Source organism: Rattus norvegicus, chromosome 9, assembly GCF_021556685.1.
Source record: "Rattus norvegicus strain SHRSP/BbbUtx chromosome 9, alternate assembly SHRSP_T2T, whole genome shotgun sequence".
Classification (NCBI taxonomy): Eukaryota; Metazoa; Chordata; class Mammalia; order Rodentia; family Muridae; genus Rattus; species Rattus norvegicus.
In genome coordinates this window covers 103,751,130-103,772,368 of record NC_141542.1, presented here as the reverse complement: position 1 = coordinate 103,772,368, position 21,239 = coordinate 103,751,130, and the positions used below count along the sequence as shown (strand labels likewise).

General features: G+C 42.9%; 1 protein-coding gene across 32 annotated transcripts in view; it reads left to right on the top strand.

The window, feature by feature from the left end:
* Usp40 (ubiquitin specific peptidase 40) overlaps positions 1-21,239 on the top strand; it is a 70,874-nt gene that overhangs the window by 31,345 nt on the left and 18,290 nt on the right. For 12 of the 32 annotated variants that reach the window (XR_015628668.1, XR_015628675.1, XM_087566451.1 and 9 more), the window contains 9 exon segments: positions 436-607; positions 2,880-2,964; positions 3,911-3,981; positions 7,649-7,971; positions 10,579-10,702; positions 12,543-12,600; positions 18,183-18,236; positions 19,002-19,090; positions 20,094-20,180. Coding sequence is in view for 19 of the 32 variants with exons in the window: in XM_087566451.1 (XP_087422577.1) it covers positions 436-607; positions 2,880-2,964; positions 3,911-3,981; positions 7,649-7,971; positions 10,579-10,702; positions 12,543-12,600; positions 18,183-18,236; positions 19,002-19,090; positions 20,094-20,180 (1,063 nt within the window). In the remaining 13 variants the exon portion in view is untranslated. 32 annotated transcript variants of the gene reach the window in all.

The following is a 21,239-nucleotide window of genomic DNA, read 5'->3' as shown; positions in this document are numbered from 1 at the left end:
TCAACTGAGTGTCCCAGAGAGGAGCAGAGATCAGCCAGTCACTTAGGATTTCAGCCTGGGAAACAAACACTGGGAAAGATCTTAGCTGCTGTCAGTATCTTCTGGGAAGTCCTCAGGAGCCTAGTGGACATTGGGATGGTGTTTGGAATCCACCTCTGAATATGTGGACAGACATCCAGAATCGTGGCAGGACTAGAGGCAGTTAGCATACACCTTGTCTGTGGAAACAGCTTTCTCCTGGAATTCCTGACTTCTTCCAGCTGAGTGTGTGCTCTGTAGTGAAGAGCCAAAGTGACTGAATCACTTGGGCAGGCAGAAGACAAAATGTCACTAAGGTAGAGAATTTGCATATATATGATAAGTCAAATATTTTTGGTTTGAGATAAAAGAGTATTACAGAAACATAGTATATGTGTGTGTTTTATGTCTCTAAAGGGCAGAATGTGACTCTGCAAACAGTACTTTTGAGTTGCATCTCCACTTGGGTCCTCACTACCGTTTCTTCAATGGGGCTCTTCACCCTGCAGTCTCTCAGACTGAGAGCGTGTGGGACTTAACATTTGATAAAAGAAAAACTGTAGGAGATCTCCGTCAGTCAATATTTCAGGTAATTCAACAGACACATTAAGGTCCTTTCAGGCTGACTTTTTTTCATTTCATCTTAACACAAGTTACAACTTTTCTAAAACTGCATAGGAGAATCCTACATCTGCCATTGCATAGCAGGATGACCCAAACCTTCTCTTACTTGGAAGTCTGGGTTGTTGTTTTGTTCTTTGATTGTTTCAGTGGTTGATATGGAGTCCTTTTAGTCTATATGAAGTCTTTCATTATAGCCCAGGCTAGACTTGAAACCACAATCCTCCCACATCAGCCTCCCATAGTAAGTACTGGGATCACAGCTTTCTGCTACCACTTCACCTTCTCAACGCTTTCTGGTGTTTTTTCAGCAGCTTTTGAAGGGACTAATTGAGCCTGGTATATTTTATGAGGGCAGGAGATGACAGTAAAGTTCTATTTTTGGAAAACAAGTGAAAGAGAATGGCTTTTCCAAAGAAATGAGAGGGAAGGTGGTTAAGCTCTTACTTAAAACAAGAACCATTGAACAAATCAAAATAACTAGTTTTGCAGTTCTAGTATAATATGATGGTGGTGATGATGGTGGTGATGATGGTGGTGGTGATGGTGGTGATGGTGATGGTGGTGATGGTGGTGGTGATGATGATGATGACTAGCTTGACTGCTAATATCTGTATTTGTTGTTCTTGTGTGAGCATGCTGGACAGATCCTTTTGTTTGATATTTAGCTCTTGTTTCTGTTTTTGAGATGGTGTCACATTATAGCCCATGCTGGTCTCAGATTCATTAGTAACCCCCCTGCCCTAGCCTCCTCAGTGTTGGGTTTGCAGATGTGATTTACCAACCAGGCATTTTCACCTAGTATTCACCTCCAGGTCATTTTTTACCTGTGTTTCAGGCACAGGACAGTGGAGATGCTCATTTTTAATTACAGTGCTTTCTTTCACAAACATCATTTTATTTGATACTTCAGCCTCAATCAGGGTGAGCCAACTCCATTCTGAAAGTGGAATTATGTCTTAAAGCATCCAGTGCTGCACATATACAGACATCTGGTTGCTATTTAGTGCTAGGACTGCAGCCCTGGTCTCCTCCTCTTCTACCTGGTCTTGTCCCTAAGCCCCACTTCCTCACCGTATACTACTGATCAAAGGGTTTAGAAATGTAAACGTTTGCCAGTCTTGTAGGCATGTGTTTATAATCCCAGCATTCTCAAGGCACAGACAGGAAAATCAGGAGTTCAACATCAACCTTAGTTACACAGTAAGTTTGAGACCCTATCTCAAGAAGAAAAGGAAGAAGAAAGGTGCTCCAGAAATAATTTAAATTCTTCAGAACTTTGTATCTATCATCAAAGTTACCAACTCTTTATTTTCTCCTAAGAAAAGCAAACCAGTGTGTGTTTTGCTTCCATTGGTTTACATGTAATCTTTGCTTCAGTAGCAGGCTCTCTAGAGCCCTGTATGTGTCTGAATGTCTGCAGTAAAGTTCATTTCTGAGTCAGGTCTTGGTGCTCTGAGCCTGTGGAGGGCATTCCAAATGGAATGGCCTGATTTGTCTCTCATGCCTTATGTCCTCCTAGCTATGCAGTCTAGTATTTCAGTCATACGTCTCTGCAAACTATCCGCTTACACAAGCCACTGTTGAAGGAGGAAACTGGCACTTAAATGCCACTTATAAATGTAAAGACAAAATATCTTGTCTTTGTAATATCTTATAATGTTATAAAAAAAAAGACTAGAGTAAAAATGTGGTCTGATACTATTTCAGTGAGGTTTCTGCTGGTCCCCAGGTTCAGGTTTAAAAACTTAACAAGCCTGTCTCTCTAGTATATAACCGATGCCTTGCTTCTGTATGTGTTGTGGGGGGAAGGAGTAATAAAACTCTAGGCCTCACACAAGCTAGCCAAAGTACTGTACCACAGAGCTATACCCCAGCTACCTTTTAAATTAGAGTAGGGGCTTTCCCTTCTATCATCCCTGGAGCCAGTGTTGTTTTCTAGGTGGAGCTGGGTCAGGAATTCCTAGGTCAGATTGCGGAGCAGTTTGCTTTCCAACAAAGTCCATCCTTAGATAAATTGATAAGATGGCTACTGGGGCATATGCACCCAAATTCTTCAGTCAGCAATGGATGCAGTCAACATCTTTGGGTTTGAGTAATTCATCAAATGACGTTGATGACGTTCTAAAATGTGGGTGTTGCTTAGGAAGGGGAGTGCTCATTGGCTGCTCTTATTGAGTCCAGGGCTATGCTGCTCATGTGCTATGGTTCACTGTTCTCTCACTCTAAATGTTCCTTAGCTATTGGAGTTCTGGGAAGGAGACATGGTTCTCAGTGTTGCAAAGCGTGTGCCAGCAGGACTTCATGTGTACCATACCCTCGATGGTAAGATCAATACAGAACACAGCAACTCATTCTGTGTTTATCTTGAGGAGCTTGCCAGTCCTGCTCTGTCTCCCACCTTTTTCTTTTTTAATTACATTTATGGGGGGGTCAGTATATACATGCAGGATGCATGTGTATGTTCATGGCCGCACAAGAGCCTTTGGGAGTCAGAGGACAGCTTACAGGAGTGGATTCTCTGCCTCTACTCTCTGGGTTCCAGGCTAGCACTTGGGTTATCAGACTGTGCGGCAGGCATCTTCCCGTTGAGGCACCGTGTAAGCCCTCTGTCTCAGCAGTCTATCTAACCAGTGTCTACACAGTCTTCTCAGTACGAATGTTTTGCATTTTTTAAAACTAAGACTACCATGCTGCCAAAACTTTAAAATGCTTTAGGTACACACACACACACACACACGTCACAAATGACTGAGCAAAACGGTTTAACCCATTAAAACATTATTTATGTGGCTTTACCCACTCCACTTCAGACTTTGTAACTGATACAGTCTTTTGAGAGTTTAGAGGCACCACTTCTCTGAAATAACAAAGCAGCATAAGAATGGTAGTGCTGTAACGTACACCTATTTGTGACAACTGACACCGGCAGTGTTTGGTGGTGATCTGGGCCACTTGGAGTTGTCTGTAGGTAATCTCAGGTGATTTGGGCCTGTTGACCTCTGTGTGCCCTCCTGTCTTGCTGCTGTGCTCACAAAACTGAGCAATGGAATGGTCCAGATTAAAATATGTATATATATATATATATATATATATATATATATATATGTATGTATGTATAGTAGTATAGCTAATAAGATAGCTACTGCTTTGTTATGATTTTTCTTAGTAAATGCTTTTTCAAATACACATTGGAGAGTTGTGGCTCTCTTTAGCTTAGCTATATCTGTGGTCGGTCATGGGGAATGAATTGAGTACCTTATGTTTCTAGGAGATGAACTGACACTGGGTGAAGCTGAAATCGCTGATGAGGAAGACATCTTTGTATGGAATGGGGTGGAGGTAAGAAAAATGGCTGAAGAAATATTGATGATGATTTAGGATGTTTTACAGTTTTGTTGCAGGGCTGGGAATGTAGTCCAGTTGGTAGACTGCTTGCCTAGCATATGTGAAGCCTTGGGCCTAGTGCAGTTGCCAGCCCTGCATAAGACTAAGTGTGATGGCAGCACACACAATCTCAGCGCTCAGGAAGCAGAGACAAGATCAGAGTTCAGGGTCATCCTCTGCTATATAGTAAGTTCAAAGCCAGCCTGGGCAGCATGAAACCGTGTCTCATTCCAAAAAAAAAAAAAATCAACATGCAGTTAGCCATCAGAAAATTACTAAAATGAACTGGGTATGGTGATGGACATGTAGCCAAGGAGCCTGAGATAGGAGAACTTCCCAAGTTGAAGGGAGAGCAACCTGGACCACATAGTGAGTTCCAGGCTAGCCTAAGATATGTAGTGAAGCTGTGTCTCGGGAACTGAAAGGAGGCGTAAGGAGAAAAGGGGAAGGAAAGGGAAAGGGGAAAAGAAAAAGGAAGAGAAGCAAAACCTGGACTGCTCAGTGCCTTTGAGGTCCAGTCAGTGGCATTTATTAGATCGATTAAAGAGATGTTTGGGTGTCGGGGCAGACTGACGTAGGTAAAGTACTTGAGGATCTCCGTTACATGCCCTGAACCTATGTGAAAAAGCCAGGTATGGTGACATTTTCTTGTATTCCCAGCACTGAGGAGGCAGAGGCAAACGTAATTACTATGGCTAATGGCCAGCCAGCTTAACCGACGTGGTGAGTTCTAGGTCAATTCGAGACCTTGTCTCAAAAAAAGGAAGAACAACTAGGATCTTGGCTGCACACATATAGACATACATGAGTGTGTTCATGCACACCTGTATGAAGAAATGCACATGCACAGAAGTAATTAATTAATCACTTTCAGTTTACCAGACTGAATGTCACATGCTTGATGCAGGATAAGTCAGTCATCAATAGCCTTCTTATGTAAACAGCTGCACTATAGGCTCTAGGATGTGTGTGTGTGTGTGTGTGTGTGTGTGTGTGTGAGACAGCTGCAAGGACAGCGAAGGGGTTGTGGCTAGGACTGCTAAAGTAGGAATGACAAGAGTGAACGCTGTCTCAGGAGGGATGAGCATCTCAGATACCCCGTGGCCTGTCCTTGGTCCTCTGGGTTTCCAGGGTTTCATTACCATCATTTGGCAACACATAAATTGAGAAAAAATGAATAAGTGAAATTTTCAACATAAAATTCAAAGTTGTTCTTTTAGTACTTAAAAAGACAGTGTAGAGAAACACCAGCTCCCCGCCCGATCCAGCCGACACCTCGAAGCAAGAGAGCAACATGGCAGCTCTTGCTAAGGGCAAGAACCTGTCCCTGGTGGTGCACGGACCTGGAGACATTCGCCTGGAGAACTACCCAATCCCTGAGCTGGGCCCAAATGACGTGTTACTAAAGATGCATTCGGTGGGGATCTGCGGCTCGGATGTTCACTACTGGGAGCATGGCCGAATTGGGGACTTCGTTGTGAAAAAGCCAATGGTGCTTGGGTATGAAGCTACTGGAACAGTCACAAAAGTAGGACCGATGGTGAAACATCTAAAACCAGGAGATCGGGTCGCCATCGAGCCTGGCGTTCCCCGAGAAATAAATGAATTCTGCAAGATCGGCCGATACAATCTGACGCCATCCATCTTCTTCTGTGCCACGCCCCCGGATGGTGGGAACCTCTGCCGCTTCTACAAGCACAGCGCTGACTTCTGCTACAAGCTTCCTGATGGCATCACCTTTGAAGAAGGGGCCCTGATTGAGCCTCTCTCTGTGGGGATCTATGCCTGCCATCGACGTTCGGTTTCCCTGGGGAACAAGGTCCTTGTGTGTGGAGCTGGGCCGGTTGGGATAGTCACTTTGCTTGTGGCCAAAGCAATGGGAGCTTCTCAAGTAGTGGTGACTGACCTATCTGCTTCTTGGTTAACCAAGGCCAAGGAAGTTGGAGCAGACTTTACCATCCAGGTTGCCAAAGAGACCCCTCAGGAAATTGCCAGTAAGGTGGAAAGTCTGCTGGGGAGCAAGCCAGAGGTCACCATTGACTGCTCGGGAGCGGAGCCCTCCATCCAGTCGGGCATCTATGCCACTCACTCTGGCAGGACCTCGGTGATTGTGGGAATGGGCCCCGAGATGATCAGTTTACCCCTAGTGCACGCAGCTGTGCGGGAGGTGGATATCAAAGGCGTGTTTCGATACTGCAACACGTGGCTGATGGCAGTTTCCATGCTTGCATCGAAGACTTTGAATGTAAAGCACTTAGTGACCCATAGGTTCCCCCTGGAGAAGGCTGTAGAAGCCTTTGAAACAGCCAAAAAGGGACTGGGGCTGAAAGTTATGATCAAGTGTGACCCCAATGACCAGAACCCCTAATGTGATTGCTCTATGCCCTTAGCCCACTCTCTCAGCATCTAAGGGCTAAATGACTAGAAGGGGAAGCCATTAATGCGGAACTTTCCTTTTGAACGGTAGGAATAATAAACTCATAAACCAAGAGCCTTAGAGGAGCTGGCATGCCTTAAAGACAGAAGTAGGGACACCTTGGGGGACCTCGTAGCCAGAATGAGATGCGTATACTGAGTAAAGTCTAGAGCCAAGAGTCTGGCAGAGGGCCCAGAAATGCCCTTTCTTAGTACCTTCTTTGGGTGAGGAGATGAAGCATGCCTTCATCCATTTCCAATGTGGGTGCCAGAGAGTGGGGCTAACATGGAGAAATGACTTCATTAACATGGGAGTGGCCCCAGAGCTGTTCAGAGCACAGTGTTTCCCAAGTGTCATTTGATTTGAGGGGAATAAGAAAAGGAACTTGCCTTCTGGATTCAGGCAAGGAACTGATGGGAAGAATAAGGCAAATCCCAGATAAGGTACACCAGCTTAGATCCCCAGATGTGAACAAAATAAGGGAACTCAGCTCTGCCCAAAGAACACCTCTGCCTCAGCTCCTAAGAATTCTGTCCTTACATTTGCAAAGTGGAGGCCCATCTTCCCAACAGTGCTCATTCTTGATCAGGAGCAGTACTGGTTGCTAAGCAACCGGGAGACTTCCACCCAAAGATCCTAAGTCCAGCCTAACTCATACAAGAGGACCACAGGAGGGCTTGAGTTTCCCACTCACAGGATTTGCCTCCTCTCCCAGGCTCACTCACAGGCACTTATCCCATCCCACTCAGTTCTGGCATCAGAAGATGCTCCCCTTCTCGGCTGGGTAAGGCTGGTGATGTCTGATGGATGGGTATCACAGAGCCTAATTAAATCACAGAGCTTTTCTTTATAAGATCTGGGTCCAAATCACACCCTTTGTGATCTTAAGATAATCAAGAAGTGCACAGTAACTGTGATGTAACTTGGGCTGAAGTCTGTAATCTACCTCTTCAGCTATGAGTAGGGGACATGTGGAAAAAAAAGACTCTGCTGGAGAAGACCATGGCCAACACCTCAGCTTTCTCAAACTGCTTCAAATAGTAAATTCTGTCGCTGGTGTCGGAAAAAAAAAAAAAAAAGGCAGTGTAAAAAAACTATTCACTTGGAAAATATGTGGGTTGAGCTACAAGAATAGGTTTTTCCTGTGATAGAATAATATTGAATTTGGCAAACATAAATTTCACTAGTGGTTTGTTGATATTGCAGGTTGGTGGAGTCCAAATTCAGACTGGTTTTGACTGTGAACCTCTGCTGTTACACATTCTTCATCTAGAGTTAAGTGGGGAAGGCTCAGAGTGTGAGCAGTTGGTGGAGTCGCCACATGTCTTTCCCGCTAATGCCGAAGTGGGCACTGTGTTCACAGCCTTGGGCACCCCAGAAGGCGTCCTCCTCATGAACAGTGTGGAATCTACAGATGAAGAGTGCTGGACTGCTATTCCCCAAGAAGACATGAAGAAGACATTCAGAGAGCAAGGTCTCAGAAATGGAAGCTTAATTTTGGTTCAGGATTCAGACAGTGATGATAACAGGTAACTCGTTGAAGAGAAAAATGGGGAGAACTTTCAAAGTAATTTAACTATAGCATTACCCTGTAGAACTCAGGAACTTTATTTTGGTGATAAGTAAATGTTCCTTTATTTCTAGCCATTGAGTTGTATTTCGTGGTTTATTCTTTTAAAAAATAATTTGTGTGTATGCACACACGTGTAGAAGTCAAAGGACAGTGCTGTGAAGTGGACCCCTCCTCCACCTTTTTATATAGGTCACAGGAGTCACGCTCAGGTCGTTATGTTTGTCACAAATGTCCTTACCCATACCTGCTTTAACATCTCTTGTTGTCCAGCTTTGAGATAAGATTGTGTGTAGTCCAGACTGGCCTCAGCCTCTATTTAGCTGAGGCTGGCCTTAACTCTGACCCGCCTGCCTCCACATCAGAAGTGCTAGTGGCATCAGGCTTTGCTCGTAAGTGTACAGAGGAATGTTGGGTTGTATAACTTAGAGAAAAACTGTTATAAATATGTCTTTGGCTTATAGATATAGTTTCAATTAGTTGTCTATAGACAAAATTCTATCAAGTGAATTCTGTTTGAGTTATAAAGCTCAAAGCTTATTCTCATGAGGAAAAAGAGATTCGTAGGACAATTTAGCCTTTCCTCATGGCATTCTCTGTGATTCTTGGGAAAGACCCAGCCTTCCTCAAGGAACAACTGCCTGGAGAGATTATCCTGAGCCCTGTAGCCATATCTGAAACTCTGAAGCACAGTACCTTCCTGCTCCTGCTCCTGCTTCTGTGTTTGTGTCCATGCAATTCTACAGCCTGTGTGAGATCTGAGAAGCAGAGCCTGTGCACTTTTGTGGTCCTCCAAGGAGACATGTTCTTCAGCTGTGCATCTCTGTCTTGTGTGTAAGAGAATGGATCATGTGCTCTTTATACAAGACAGTCTTCGTTTAGTAGGACTCGGGAGATGATACAAGAGCAGTGGAGACCCCAGCCCTCAGTTAGGATGCAGCTTTGGTCACTGGTGTCTGGTGGGTTTCCTTTTCTTCTAAACTGAAACCCTCGTTTGGAAGGTCTTTATATTTTTAAGCACACTAATGATTATCTTTCTGATAAGCAGCTGTCTGTATCTTCTTTCCCCTCATGTGTTTGCGAACTCTGTAAGCCTCCCTTGGAAGCTTCCACCTAATGGATGTGGGCATCATCATTTGCCCCGCTGCTCCTAAGAGAGGCAGTATGACCCAGTGGTAAGGATGAGGACTCCAGCCAGCACCTGGGTTGTTTTTCCAGTCTGCTGTGCAACTAACAGAGTGAGCTTAGACAAGTTTACCTGATTCTCTGTTCAGTTTCTTCCATAAGATGAGGTAACAGTGAGTACCCACTTCCTAGAGTGTAGGACTGAAAGAGTTAAGTGGTCACACATCTCAAGTGCTAAGTGTGGTGCCATCTTTGCCATTGGCTTCATCCTCAAGTTGCTAAAAGGCAGTCTTCATGAACGTCTTATGCTTAAAACTGTGTTATATATTAAGAGGTGGGCTATCAGAGTGTAATAACAGAAATAAAGAGTAGAATTATGTTTGGGCTGATAAGATAGCATGGCCAAAGCAACTTACAAGTATTTAATTTGTGACTCATGGTTCCAGAGTTAGGGTGCATGATGATCATGGCAGGGAGTATGGTGGCAGGCAGGCATGGCACTGGAGCAGAGAGCTACAACCTTGCCCACAAGTAGGAGGGATGGAAGGAGGGAGGGAGTAAGGAAAGGAGGGAGGGGGGAGAGAGAGAGAGAGAGAGAGAGAAACTGAATGAATGAATGAATGAATGAATGAATGAATGAATGAATGAGACTGATAATGGTGTGAGCTTTTACAATCTCAATCCTGTCCCCAGTGACACACCTTTTCTAACAAGACCGAACTTCTTAATCCTTCCCAAACATTTCCACCAATGGGAGACCAAATATTCAAACCTCTGTTCTTTCCATAGCCCATATATTTCTTCAGTCCATAGGAAGATTTTGTTAGAAGAAGAAACTTTGCTTCAGTTGCTACCATAAAAAACCAAAATCTTCAATGAAATACAAATGTATGGTGTGTATGACTGCATACATATGGCACTTTTTTGCACATGTACATGTGTACATGTATGTACACAGCTGCCTTGCTGTCAGATTAAATCCAGACCCCAATGGATAGGCTTTGATAGTCTTTTAAACCTCTCTAGGGATTCCTGTGCAGGCAGACAACAGGTGACCATTCTTTTATAGGAGTGACCCTTGAAGCTGGATGTAATGGCACATGCCTGTTTTCCCAGCACTTGGGAGTTTCAGGCCAGCCTTGGCTACACAATGAGTTGAAAGCTAGTCTGGGCTGTGGAGACCTTATCTTGAGAAGAAAAAAAATTCCCCTTGAAAACAGGCACAACTCATGTAACTCAGGATTTGGAGCCATGAAAACCAGCCTCATAGTCTACTGCCTCACATTGCCCTAAAGACAACTAATGTCATGGTAGCGAGTCATGGAGTGTGGTCCTACCCCTTAGTCACTTTAGGGGATACATGCCGAGTCTGGATAGTGATACCCAAGCAAGAGTGTCCTGTAAGGACTCATTTCTTCAATGTTTCCTTCTTTACCTACAGTCTGTTGTCCAAACAAGGGAGATGGACCAGCAGCATGAATGAGCTCAACTGGCTCCAAGTGAAAAACTTCTGCCAGTCAGGATCTGAAGAGAAGCAGGTTCAGATAGCCGTGACCATGCACACAGTGAGTAGACAGCCATTACCCTGGCTGGTAATGTTGGGCAACAGAATTTATTTATGAAACAGTCAAGTCTTGCAGAACAGCTGTATCAATGATATCCTCTAAGCTCTTATTGCTTATTTACTTACTTCAACCAGTGGCCTGCTTCAAAGCAGTATGTGCTCTTCTCTACCCTCCTGAGCCTAGACGCTTAGAACCAGGATGAGGACTCGCCTGGTGGTTCCTGGGGTCCTCTGATTTGATAAGCACAGAGAACTGTTGTCAAGGGTTTTCTCTGTACTGTTTAAAGCACATGTGTGAATTTGTCATTTTACTTTTTGTGTTGCTAAGTTTTTATTTTTATCCTTAATTACTCTTTATATACACTGTCCTGTGCAAAACCAACTACCCTTAACAAGTATTCCTCTAGCTACGTGTGGAGGCAAGGATTCCGGTTTTGTTAAAAATAATTTCTGGTGGGGCTGGGGATTTAGCTCAGTGGTAGAGCGCTTGCCTAGGAAGCGCAAGGCCCTGGGTTCGGTCCCCAGCTCCGAAAAAAAGAACCAAAAAAAAAAATAATAATAATAATAATTTCTGGTAACATACGTTGTTTGTTCATTCCTTTGTTTGTTTGTTTGTTTGTTTGTTTGTTTGTTTGTTTGTTTTGGAGGGGCAGGTTGAGACAAGGTCTCTATGTAGTCCTAGCTGTCCTGGACTGTCCAACTGTCCAGGCTGGCCTCACACTCACAAAGATCACCTGCCTCTGTCTGCTGAGTGTTAGGATTAAAGGAATGCGCCACCACACCTGATTAGGAAACATGTTTTTTTAACTTACTCACTTTACATCTCACTCACTGCCCTCCTCCCAGTCACCCTCTCCCAATCCTTTCCCCTTCCCCTTACTATCTGAGCGAGTGGGGCCTCCCCGGGTATCTCTCCACCCTGGTACTTCAAGGAAATATATTTTTATATTTACTTGTTACTAGCATATTAATGATTTTTTCTATACCAAAGAAATAGAAACTTACTAAGATGTTTTATATTGTTTTAAACTTTCTTCTAAAATGTTTTTCTTTACATTTATTTATTTGTAGGGACAGGCATGCATGTGGAAGTCAGAGTTTGTTCTCTCTCTCTCCCCTATGCAGACTCCAAGGATCAAACTCAGGCCATTAGATTTGGCATGAGACACTGTCCCCCGGAGCCATCTTGCCAATCCTTGGCATTATAATTTCTTAAAGAGTGTGATGTTTGCTAGTATTCTTAGTCTAGGATCAGTGCACACTAGTACCTGATCCTGTGTGGAAGTGTTGGTAAAATCCTTTGTCATTTGAGTCTGCTTAGCACTTTGTGGGTTCTGGTAGAGAGGCAAGTGCATGATTTCTGACATCACTTTTACCTGTAAGTTTTACCAGCATTTGGTGCTGTAGAGGATATTGGCCTAAAGTAGGCTTAAAAAAAAAAAAAGTCATTTAAATGGAAGCCATACTTATCTTGGATTGCTGTTACACATTTTTATACTCTGTTCCGGGTCCCAGACCCATTGTCCCATTGTGAGGAATGGGCCTGTGCACTGTTCCTTCCTTGACTCTTCTCAGGTGAGTGTTGTCAGTGCAGCGCTTCCAGTGAGAACTCTTTCTTTCATTCGCGTCGGTATCCTTTTGTCCCAGTTAAAATCAGCTGGCTGAGAACTTGACTGTTAGGACCTGTTCTGAACTTCTGCTTTCAGTCTCGTCAGAAGAATGTCAGGGATGGCTAAAAACTCTGTATGTCTCAGGTGGTCTCTGCAGAAACACTGGTAATCTTCATTTCATCCCCACCCCTTCAACCTATACACAGTCATTAGTTTATTTCTCTATTTTAGGTGGTGTTTGATATTCGAATTAAAGCCATAAAGGAATTAAAATTAATGAAGGAACTAGGTAATCATTTCTATTTGCTTTTTGGTTTTTATCTTAATTTAATTTTGTTCTTTTATTGAAAAAATATGGAAGAGTACAAAAGTAATTTAAGGAAATCTCTTATACCTACCACCCAAAATGGACAAATGTTAATATTTTTTCATGTGTTTGTTTTTGAAACATAAAATCAGTTCTCTGTGTCTCTCTCAGAACTAGTCTTCCTTTCTCCCTAAAACAGTAAGATATCTAACTCAACTGTATTCATAATGTACTGTATATGTTTAGGTGTATTTGTATGTTTTTATAAAATTTATAGTGAGAAGTCTACACATTTTCTGCTCATTCATGGCTTCATTGAGATTTAAGTTAGGTATCAAAAGGGCACACTCATCGTGAGTGTGTAAATTAGTGTCAGTCAGGAATATATAGATAGATATAGTGTCCGGTTTTAGAACACTCCCATCATTCCAGAAGTAGCCACGGCCTTCTGTCAGATTGTTTTCTGGACGTTTTGTATAAAGGGAATCACAGGGTCCATAGACTTTTGTGTCTGGCTTCGTGCTTAGCACACTAGTCTTTGCAGTCTGTCCACTATTTAGAACTTTGCAAAAGTTTAATCCCTTTCGTGGTGACTGCCATTCAGTTGTAAGGATGTTCACACCTCACTAGCCTGTTTTGAATAGTGCTGCCGTACACAATTTGCCATGAATCTCTGTGTGGATCAGAAGACACAACATGCTAGGCTCTCAGCTAGACTTAGGACAGACAACATTGGGTCATCTGGCAAATGTATGTTCGGTTTTATTAGAAGTGCCATCAGCTTCCGAAGTGGCTGAAGAGTTTACCATCTCAGTCGTGTGTCATGGGTGCAGCCTCTCCAAGCCCCTTTCCATTGTCAGTGAATGTAAATGGGTATCTCATTAAATGCAAGAATACTACATTAGTTAACATGCAGGAATCTGTCAACAGCAAAAACAAAATGAACATCAAAATTGAGAAAACCTTATTTATATATTTATTCATTCATTCATTCATTCATTTGGAATTTGTTTTGTTTTGTTTTGGATATAGGATCTCACTCTATAACTCAGGCCTGCCTGGAACTCAAAATCCTCCTGCCTTAAACTCCTGTGTGTTAGAATTTCAAGTGTTTGCCTTGATGCGTTTACAAGAAAATAAAAACAATATCATTAAGTATCAAACATATATTTGAAAAATATGTGCAGGACCTGTACACTGGAAAGTAGAAAACATGCACAAAAAAACTAAACACCACATTAATAAAGGAGTAGGATAACATGTCCACAGATCAGAAGACATGACATGCTAAGAGCTTATCTCCTTAGATTCAGTGTGTTCTAACTCAAAACACCAACAGCATTATATTTTACAGGACGATGCCATTCTAAAATTTGTGTGGTAATTGAAAGAATTCAAATGAACCAAGTGTGGTTAGTCTCGGCACTCCAGAGGTAGAGGCAGGTGGATTTCTGTGAGAGCATGATCAACCTGGTCTTCATAAAGCAGGTTCCAAGCCATCCAGGGTGATGTAGTGAGCCCTTGTCTCAAAAATAGCAACAGCAAAAGCCCTAAAGAAGCCATAGCAGCTTTGAAGGGATGCTGCAGTGTATGGCTTCAAGACACTGCTGTCGGGTCTGTTATACAGGAAGATGTATAGAGCATATAGATGTATACAACCCACTTTGTGTTCAGTGGACAAAGAAGAGTTTTTGCACCTTTAAGACAGTGTTTCAAGAAGAAACCCGTGTATTGTAGACAGTTCTGAATCATTGGCTTCCAAATGTGCAAAAATGAACTTCCATTTTTACCTTCCATCTTATAAAATATTAACTTAAAATCATTATAAAACTAAACACTAAAACTAAAAAGAATAAAACTTCTTGGAGGGGTTGGGGATTTAGCTCAGCGGTAGAGCACTTGCCTAGCAAGCGCAAGGCCCTGGGTTCAGTCCCCAGCTCCAAAAAAAAAAAAAGAAAAGAAAAAAGAAAAAACTTCTTGAAGAAAACATACAAGAAATTCTTGATGACATTACTATGTGAAAAAGATTTTTAAGCACATTCAAACCATGAAAGAATATAAAGAAAAAATATGAAAATTACCCTAAGTAGCTATGACAAGTTCTCTTCAAAGGACACTTGAAAAAGCAAGCTATGAACTAGGAGAAAAACTTAGAAAATACACATTTATAGTTGAATACAGAATTTATAAAAAGTACTTGTAACGGAATTCAAAGACATCTCAGCCCCAAATGGGAGACCTGTCTGTGAGGGCACGATTGTCTCAGTAGCCACCAGAGGGAAGTCACAACACCTGTCATATAGGTAATACCCAATCCCGATAAAACCAAATGTGGAGCTCCTGTGTGCAGGGAGTGTAAAGTGCTGTATTCTCTTTGGAAAACTGAGGGTTGGTTTTGCTTGGTTGAATTTTGTTTGCTTGGTTTTTGTTTTTTTTTGTTGTTGTTGTTTTGGTTTGGTTTTGGTTTTTTATAAATGCAAACATGTCCCACTTCTATTTCTAGATATTTACTGAAGAAAAGGTAAAACATACAACCTTATAAAAACATGAGTGTTGTCAGTGGGCACTGTAGTCAGTAGAGCAGCACTCTCCACACAGCAGGTGTGGCTCTCAGAAACTGTGTGCTATATGCCAAATGAAAGGAGCAGACACAAACAAGTATAAACCAACGCTCCTACACAGGAGCTGTCTTAGGAAACTCCGGCTTAAGCTACAATCCCAGAAAGCAGATGAGGATCGGGCTGTAGGGGTTAACTGCAGAGTAGCATGGCAGGGAATTTGAGCTTGATAACCTTGGTGTGAATGAGTGCTTGTGTGTTTGTCAAGCTCTGCAGGTTGTGCTCCTAGACTGGATTGTATCACTCTAAGTAAAAATACATTGGTAAAGTTTACCAAAGCCATATTGCTTATTCAGGAAGTGGGAATCAGTACTGTGTCCAGTAACTGATTTGCTCATCCTGACACTTTTTCCTTCTCCACACTATGTCTCCTGCAGCAAGAGATCCTATCCACTTCATGAGCTAGATTCTGCCCTCTATCTGAGCTCTTTCTGCTTTTCCACTACTCTTTCACTAACTCTGAAACCTAACCCTGTGGGACCTGCAATCAGGACCTGTCTGTCTCTGATTTCGATGCCACCATCCTGCTGAGTCACAGCAGACTGTGCAGGCAGACTGTCCTTTGGGGGAGCCCCTTGCACAAGCTCTCGTCTGCCTGCAGACTGTCTGTGCTCTGATCTCTGGACTTTCTTGCCTTTGCATTCTTATCTCCTACTTAAGCTGTTCATTGTTCTTAACCTAAGTATTCTCCTTTATTTCTGACCATGCAGTCTCAGGCTTTTGGCTTCACTCCTAACACTCTGTACTTTTGCTTGATAGCATTTATAGCTGCAAGTGCTCTTTTCATTTGTGCCACAGCCATTCACTTCTCCCATTAGATGAGGCTGTGTAAGGGCCAACTCCAGGGCTGTCATGCTTGATGGCTGTCATGACTGATGTGAGGGCTTTGTTTTGTTGTGCTACCCTGCCTCCACTTTGAGTCTGTGGGCACAGGAAACCCTCACACTAGGCCACGTGGCTTGAACTACAGGCCTGCAGTACCACACTCAGCCAGGACTGAAAAAAAACGACTTAAAGCACTAGACTTAAAATCTACTTTTTTAAACTAGGGAAATACTTTTTATCTACTTCTTTAATAAGAAATTTGTATTTTAAAATGTCTGTCATCTTTATAACAACACCGTATTTGAGACAGAACTCTGGAGTCTCAGGAGGAAAGTCTGTCCCACTCTAATAAACTTAGACCATTTTAAGCCTGTGCCACTCTTGCCCATTCAGAAATCTCGACACTCCTTCCTTCCAAGTTCATGCTTTGCAATTCATGTAAGAATTCTATGTGGACTGAAAACTTAGTGTGCTCCTTCCCCGGGATCAGGAGTCTGCATCCTCAACAGTGCATGCTGGCCTCATCCATTTGCTAAATATGTTTGAAATGCAGGTGGTCTGCTTTGCACACTTGCAGTTAGCTTGAATTTCAGATAAATAGTCAAATTTTAGTATTTGGCTAAAGCCTATCCACAGTTACTAGCTCTGAAGTCACAAATCAGACCAGTCTCTTCCCTTTTTCAAGTTCAGTGGTGGCTGGCTAGTGTGTGTGTCATACATATCTGCACACAGACAGTAAAGTATGGCGCTCTGCTACCTCTCTCACAGCCATAAGCCTACCTGACCTTGTACATGAATGGGTCATGAAAGAAAGCACCCAGAGAAACAGAAGTCACAATAGAGAAGCAATCCCTGTCCACAGGAATGGTGGCATAGCTGTCACTCACTCACGAGGCACCAAACATGCAGCTGAGGAAATTGCTAAAGGCAAACTTAGTGACTTAAGTGAGGATGGTGATAAAAATGCAAACATCCCAAGAGAAATGATGCTGGGGAAAACCAGCTCACAGAGATGTTTGCCAGCACTAAATGCACAAACAGTCCTGGGAACTGAGCTCATGTCAAAAGTACAAGCACTTGCCAAGAGGCAGAAAATCTCCTCATGTCCCAGCGCCAGCTGCCCCACGAGGGGCAGACAGCCCTGGTCCACACTCTGGGCCTGGTTCCTGTTTTATGTTTTGAAGACAGGGTCTCACTGTTTGTCCCTGGCTGGCCTGGAGTTCACTGCATAGACCAGGCTGGCTTCAGCAGCCCTCCTGCTTCTTCTCCCAAGTGCTTATATAGGGTACAGAGCGTCACGCCCTGCTTTTGATCAGTGTGCTGCAGGACAGAGATGCTTATCTCTGGTTCTAGTTTTGAATGTTCACACTAACATGTTTAAAGTATAAGTGTATGTATAAGTGTTCATTTTAATTTTCTTTTCCTGAACCATGAGTAACCTTACAATTTTTAATGTTTTGGGAAAAATATGCTAAAGTCATTGTTGGCTAGTTGTAATTTTCCCCACTGAACCATTTCAGCTGTTTATATAGTATTGCATGGCTGCAAAGTGAAGGTTATCCTCATTTGAGGTTGTTTGGGGGGGTTCTGTTTTTGTTTTTTTAATTGTTGGAGTATTCTGTTTTGTTTTTGAGACAGCATCTCATTGTGTAATTGAAGCTGGCTTTGAATCCATGACTCTTCTTCCCTGGCTTCCTGAGTGAGCACTGAGCACAGACACGACAGAGCCACTATGCACTGAGCACAGACAGGGCTCAGAGCCACTATGCACTGAGCACAGACAGGGCACAGAGCCACTATGCACTGAGCACAGACAGGGCACAGAGCCACTGTGCACTGAGCACAGACAGGGCACAGAGCCGCTATGCACTGAGCACAGACAGGGCACAGAGCTGCTATGCACTGAGCACAGACAGGGCTCAGAGCCACTATGCACTGAGCACAGACAGGGCACAGAGCCGCTATGCACTGAGCATAGACATGACACAGAGCCACTATGTGCATCTGGAGTTTTGCTTTTGTGGGTGGAGGTTAGCTTATTGTACTTACTGTAATTACCATAGTAGAACATTACGTTACAGCTCTTTGCTTAGTAGTTAACCACCTTCTTTTCATTCACAGCTGAGAACAGCTGTTTGAGACCCATTGATAGAAACGGGAGGCTCCTTTGTCCAGGTAAATTTTGGCAGCTTTCAAAGTCTAGCAGGCTCTCATTCAGACACCTGTATGGTAAATAATGGTTTCCACATCTCACCTTCAGGAAATGACTCCTGGATGTGTTTCTATCCAAATATCTTATTTGTTACAGAAAGACTTACACCATCTCTGTTTTCTTAAACATTCTTTCAGATGCCTCAGTCCTTGTTGTGGTCATGGTGTTGTCTAAGGTTTTCATAGCTTGACCCCTCAGGTCTCTCTGCTTGTTCATTTCACTGGGATACTGCTGTGAATAGTCTTTACTTCCCACATTTCTGGCACCTCTTGAGATCAGCCCTGACACCATCACAGGGTCTAATAACCCATGTTCCAGCCACAACTCTAAATGTGGATGAAGCAAGTCCAGTCCACTGTGCAGGTTTTTAAATTCGTGTAAAGAAGTCTTTGATCAAGTCATGTTCATTATGAATCGTGGTTCTTAGCATGTGGCACAGATGATGAGACTAGTGTGGGAATATGAAAGTTAAACATAAGCACCACACATGTGCTACTTTAACATGAAGCACAACTCCCCTTTTCTCAATATTTTCTTCAGAGTGTATATAAAAACCTAGTAATGGTGTGGTGGTGCTCGGTGGAACTCAGGGCCTTGCCCAAGACAAGTACAGACTTTCCTTCTGAGCTGCAGCCCAGCCTTGATCCTCTCAGTTTTCAAAGAAAATAATGTCACTTAAGAGAGGTAGGAATTCAAAATAGTCACTTGGTTACCAACTTTACTCATAGTACCAGATACCAGCACTTTGGAGGAGGCAGAGGTGAAGATGGGGAGCTCCATGGGACTGTGTCTGGGGAAAGCACCAACTTCCTCTCAGGTACAGTATGGCCCAGCAGAACAGTTGGTCCTTCCCAACTGATAGATTTAATGCTCCAGGAATACTGTTTTTCTGTAGAAAGTTTCTTTAAATTTTTATACTATTATACTCTTGAAACCAAAAATACCATTCCAAAGCATATTTCTGAGGTTCCTTTTGTGGTTGAGAAGACTTTGTAAAGTTGAGGGGCCACTCTGTGTTGCAGGGATGTGCTAGCTGTGTACCAGCTTCTCGCCCTCATCCTCAGCATCCCCTTCTCTATAAAACACCACAGAATGGACCCCTTGCCTGAGTCTCCCTAGATAGTGAGCTGTTATTACCATAGCTCCATGACTACCTCATAAGACAGTCTGGACTTTGATCCTGTTCTCTGTCACTCCTAGATATATCTTATTACTTCCCCAACCACTGTCCTTCAGTCTGCTTTCCTTGGGATGCTAGCAAGTAGCAGGCATGACAAGCTGTGACAAGTGAAGTAGAATTAGACAGTAGCTAGAACTGCTCTAAGGAGCTTAACTGATGAGAGTTTTCTGTTTTCTTCCTATGGGGCCTTGGGGACTGCAGCATATGGACTAAAACTAAATGTCTGAGAGAGCCACAGATGATGCTTACTGTACAGTGACTACAGATCCCTGTGGAGTGACCAAGTCGTAGTGAGAACACGTTTAAAGTGGCATGGGATTTTTAGGGGTCTTCTGAGTAGCATTTTACTTTTGCTTTCAGGAAAGTAAGATTGATGTTTAAATGATAATGTGAAATTATTCAATATCATCTTGTTTTCACAAAATTTGGTGTTTGTTTGGAGTGCCCACCTGCATCTTTTTTCAATTCTAGGTTAAACCCAGGGCCTTCAGAATGGTGGGGCAAGTACTGTGTTCCCAGCCACTGAACTTGTTATATTAGTTCTCTGTGGGCCTTTGGCCTTCGTTTTGAAAATAAATAATAAGCTTGTAGGGTATTTTAGTCCAGGGAAATTATTTTCATACTTTGGTCTTGCTCACAGCTGTTCCTGTTTTTTGCTCTGGGGACTGACATTCACCCTGGGGCAGAGCTGGAAGTCATAGTAGAAGAAACACTCTCAGTGAGAGATGTAAGTAATTACTTTGGGTTTAGGGGCCATGTTATCCTATGTCAGGATTTGGAGGTTATAAGCTGAGGGCTTACACAGTATGGGCTTTCAGAAATTGTTAATACTCATCAAAAGGAAATTCAGAAGTTGGTTAAGGCAACCAAGACTTTTAAATAAGATTGTTCGTGTTCCTTTTTACTTTCCTGATGATCGTTAATACTACAGAAATTTGAGCTGTGCAGACAGGTGGCACACACCTGTAATCCAGCCCTTGATTACAAGGCCAGCCTGGGTGACAGAAACCCTGTTTCTAAACAAGAAATGGGTATAAAAGGAAAATACTGAAATCCTTCATTGTCTCTTATCCCACTACTATTAACCTTTTGATATTTCCTACTTAATATACATATAAAGTCACAACAGGGTTGAGGGTTTTGTTTGTTTATTTGCATTGAGAAAACAAATGAATAATTGTGTTGCTGTCATTAAGAGCTGGGATTTTCAGTAAGCCTGCACTCCTGTATTTGAAATAGAAGATTCTGAATGAACTGCATCTATTTTCTCTTAAAACCTCTAGGTTTTCTTGCTTCATCCCCTGCCACAGGTTATAATTCCTGAGTAACTTGGTAGCAGGAAGCAGCCCTAACACCCAGGGGATAGCTGCTAGACTTAGCTACTTGATTCTAGAAGGAGGAACCAGGGCGTCGTGGAGTAAATGCTGGTACTCTGTCCAGGCTAGGGAATGTAAATGCCGAGCTGCAGCGTGTCATCACAGAAGACAGTAGAGACAGGTCCCCGTGTCAGCAAGTGATGATTGAACTTAAGGGGACTAACTGATCTGTGTAAGGAAAAAAGTTTTAAAAATCAGAAAAGAGTTTGAGGGAAAAAAATGAAAGGAGGCGTGCTTTAATGTCAGCACTCCGAAGGCTGAGGCAGGAGCATTATGTGTTTGTGGCAGCCTGAGCTACACCATGAGGGCCTCATTCACATGCTCACATAATGCAAACCCTACAAGGAAGTTCTGATCATCTGGCCTGTAGTAGACGCTAGGGACCAAAAAGTTAGGCATGTTTCACCTTC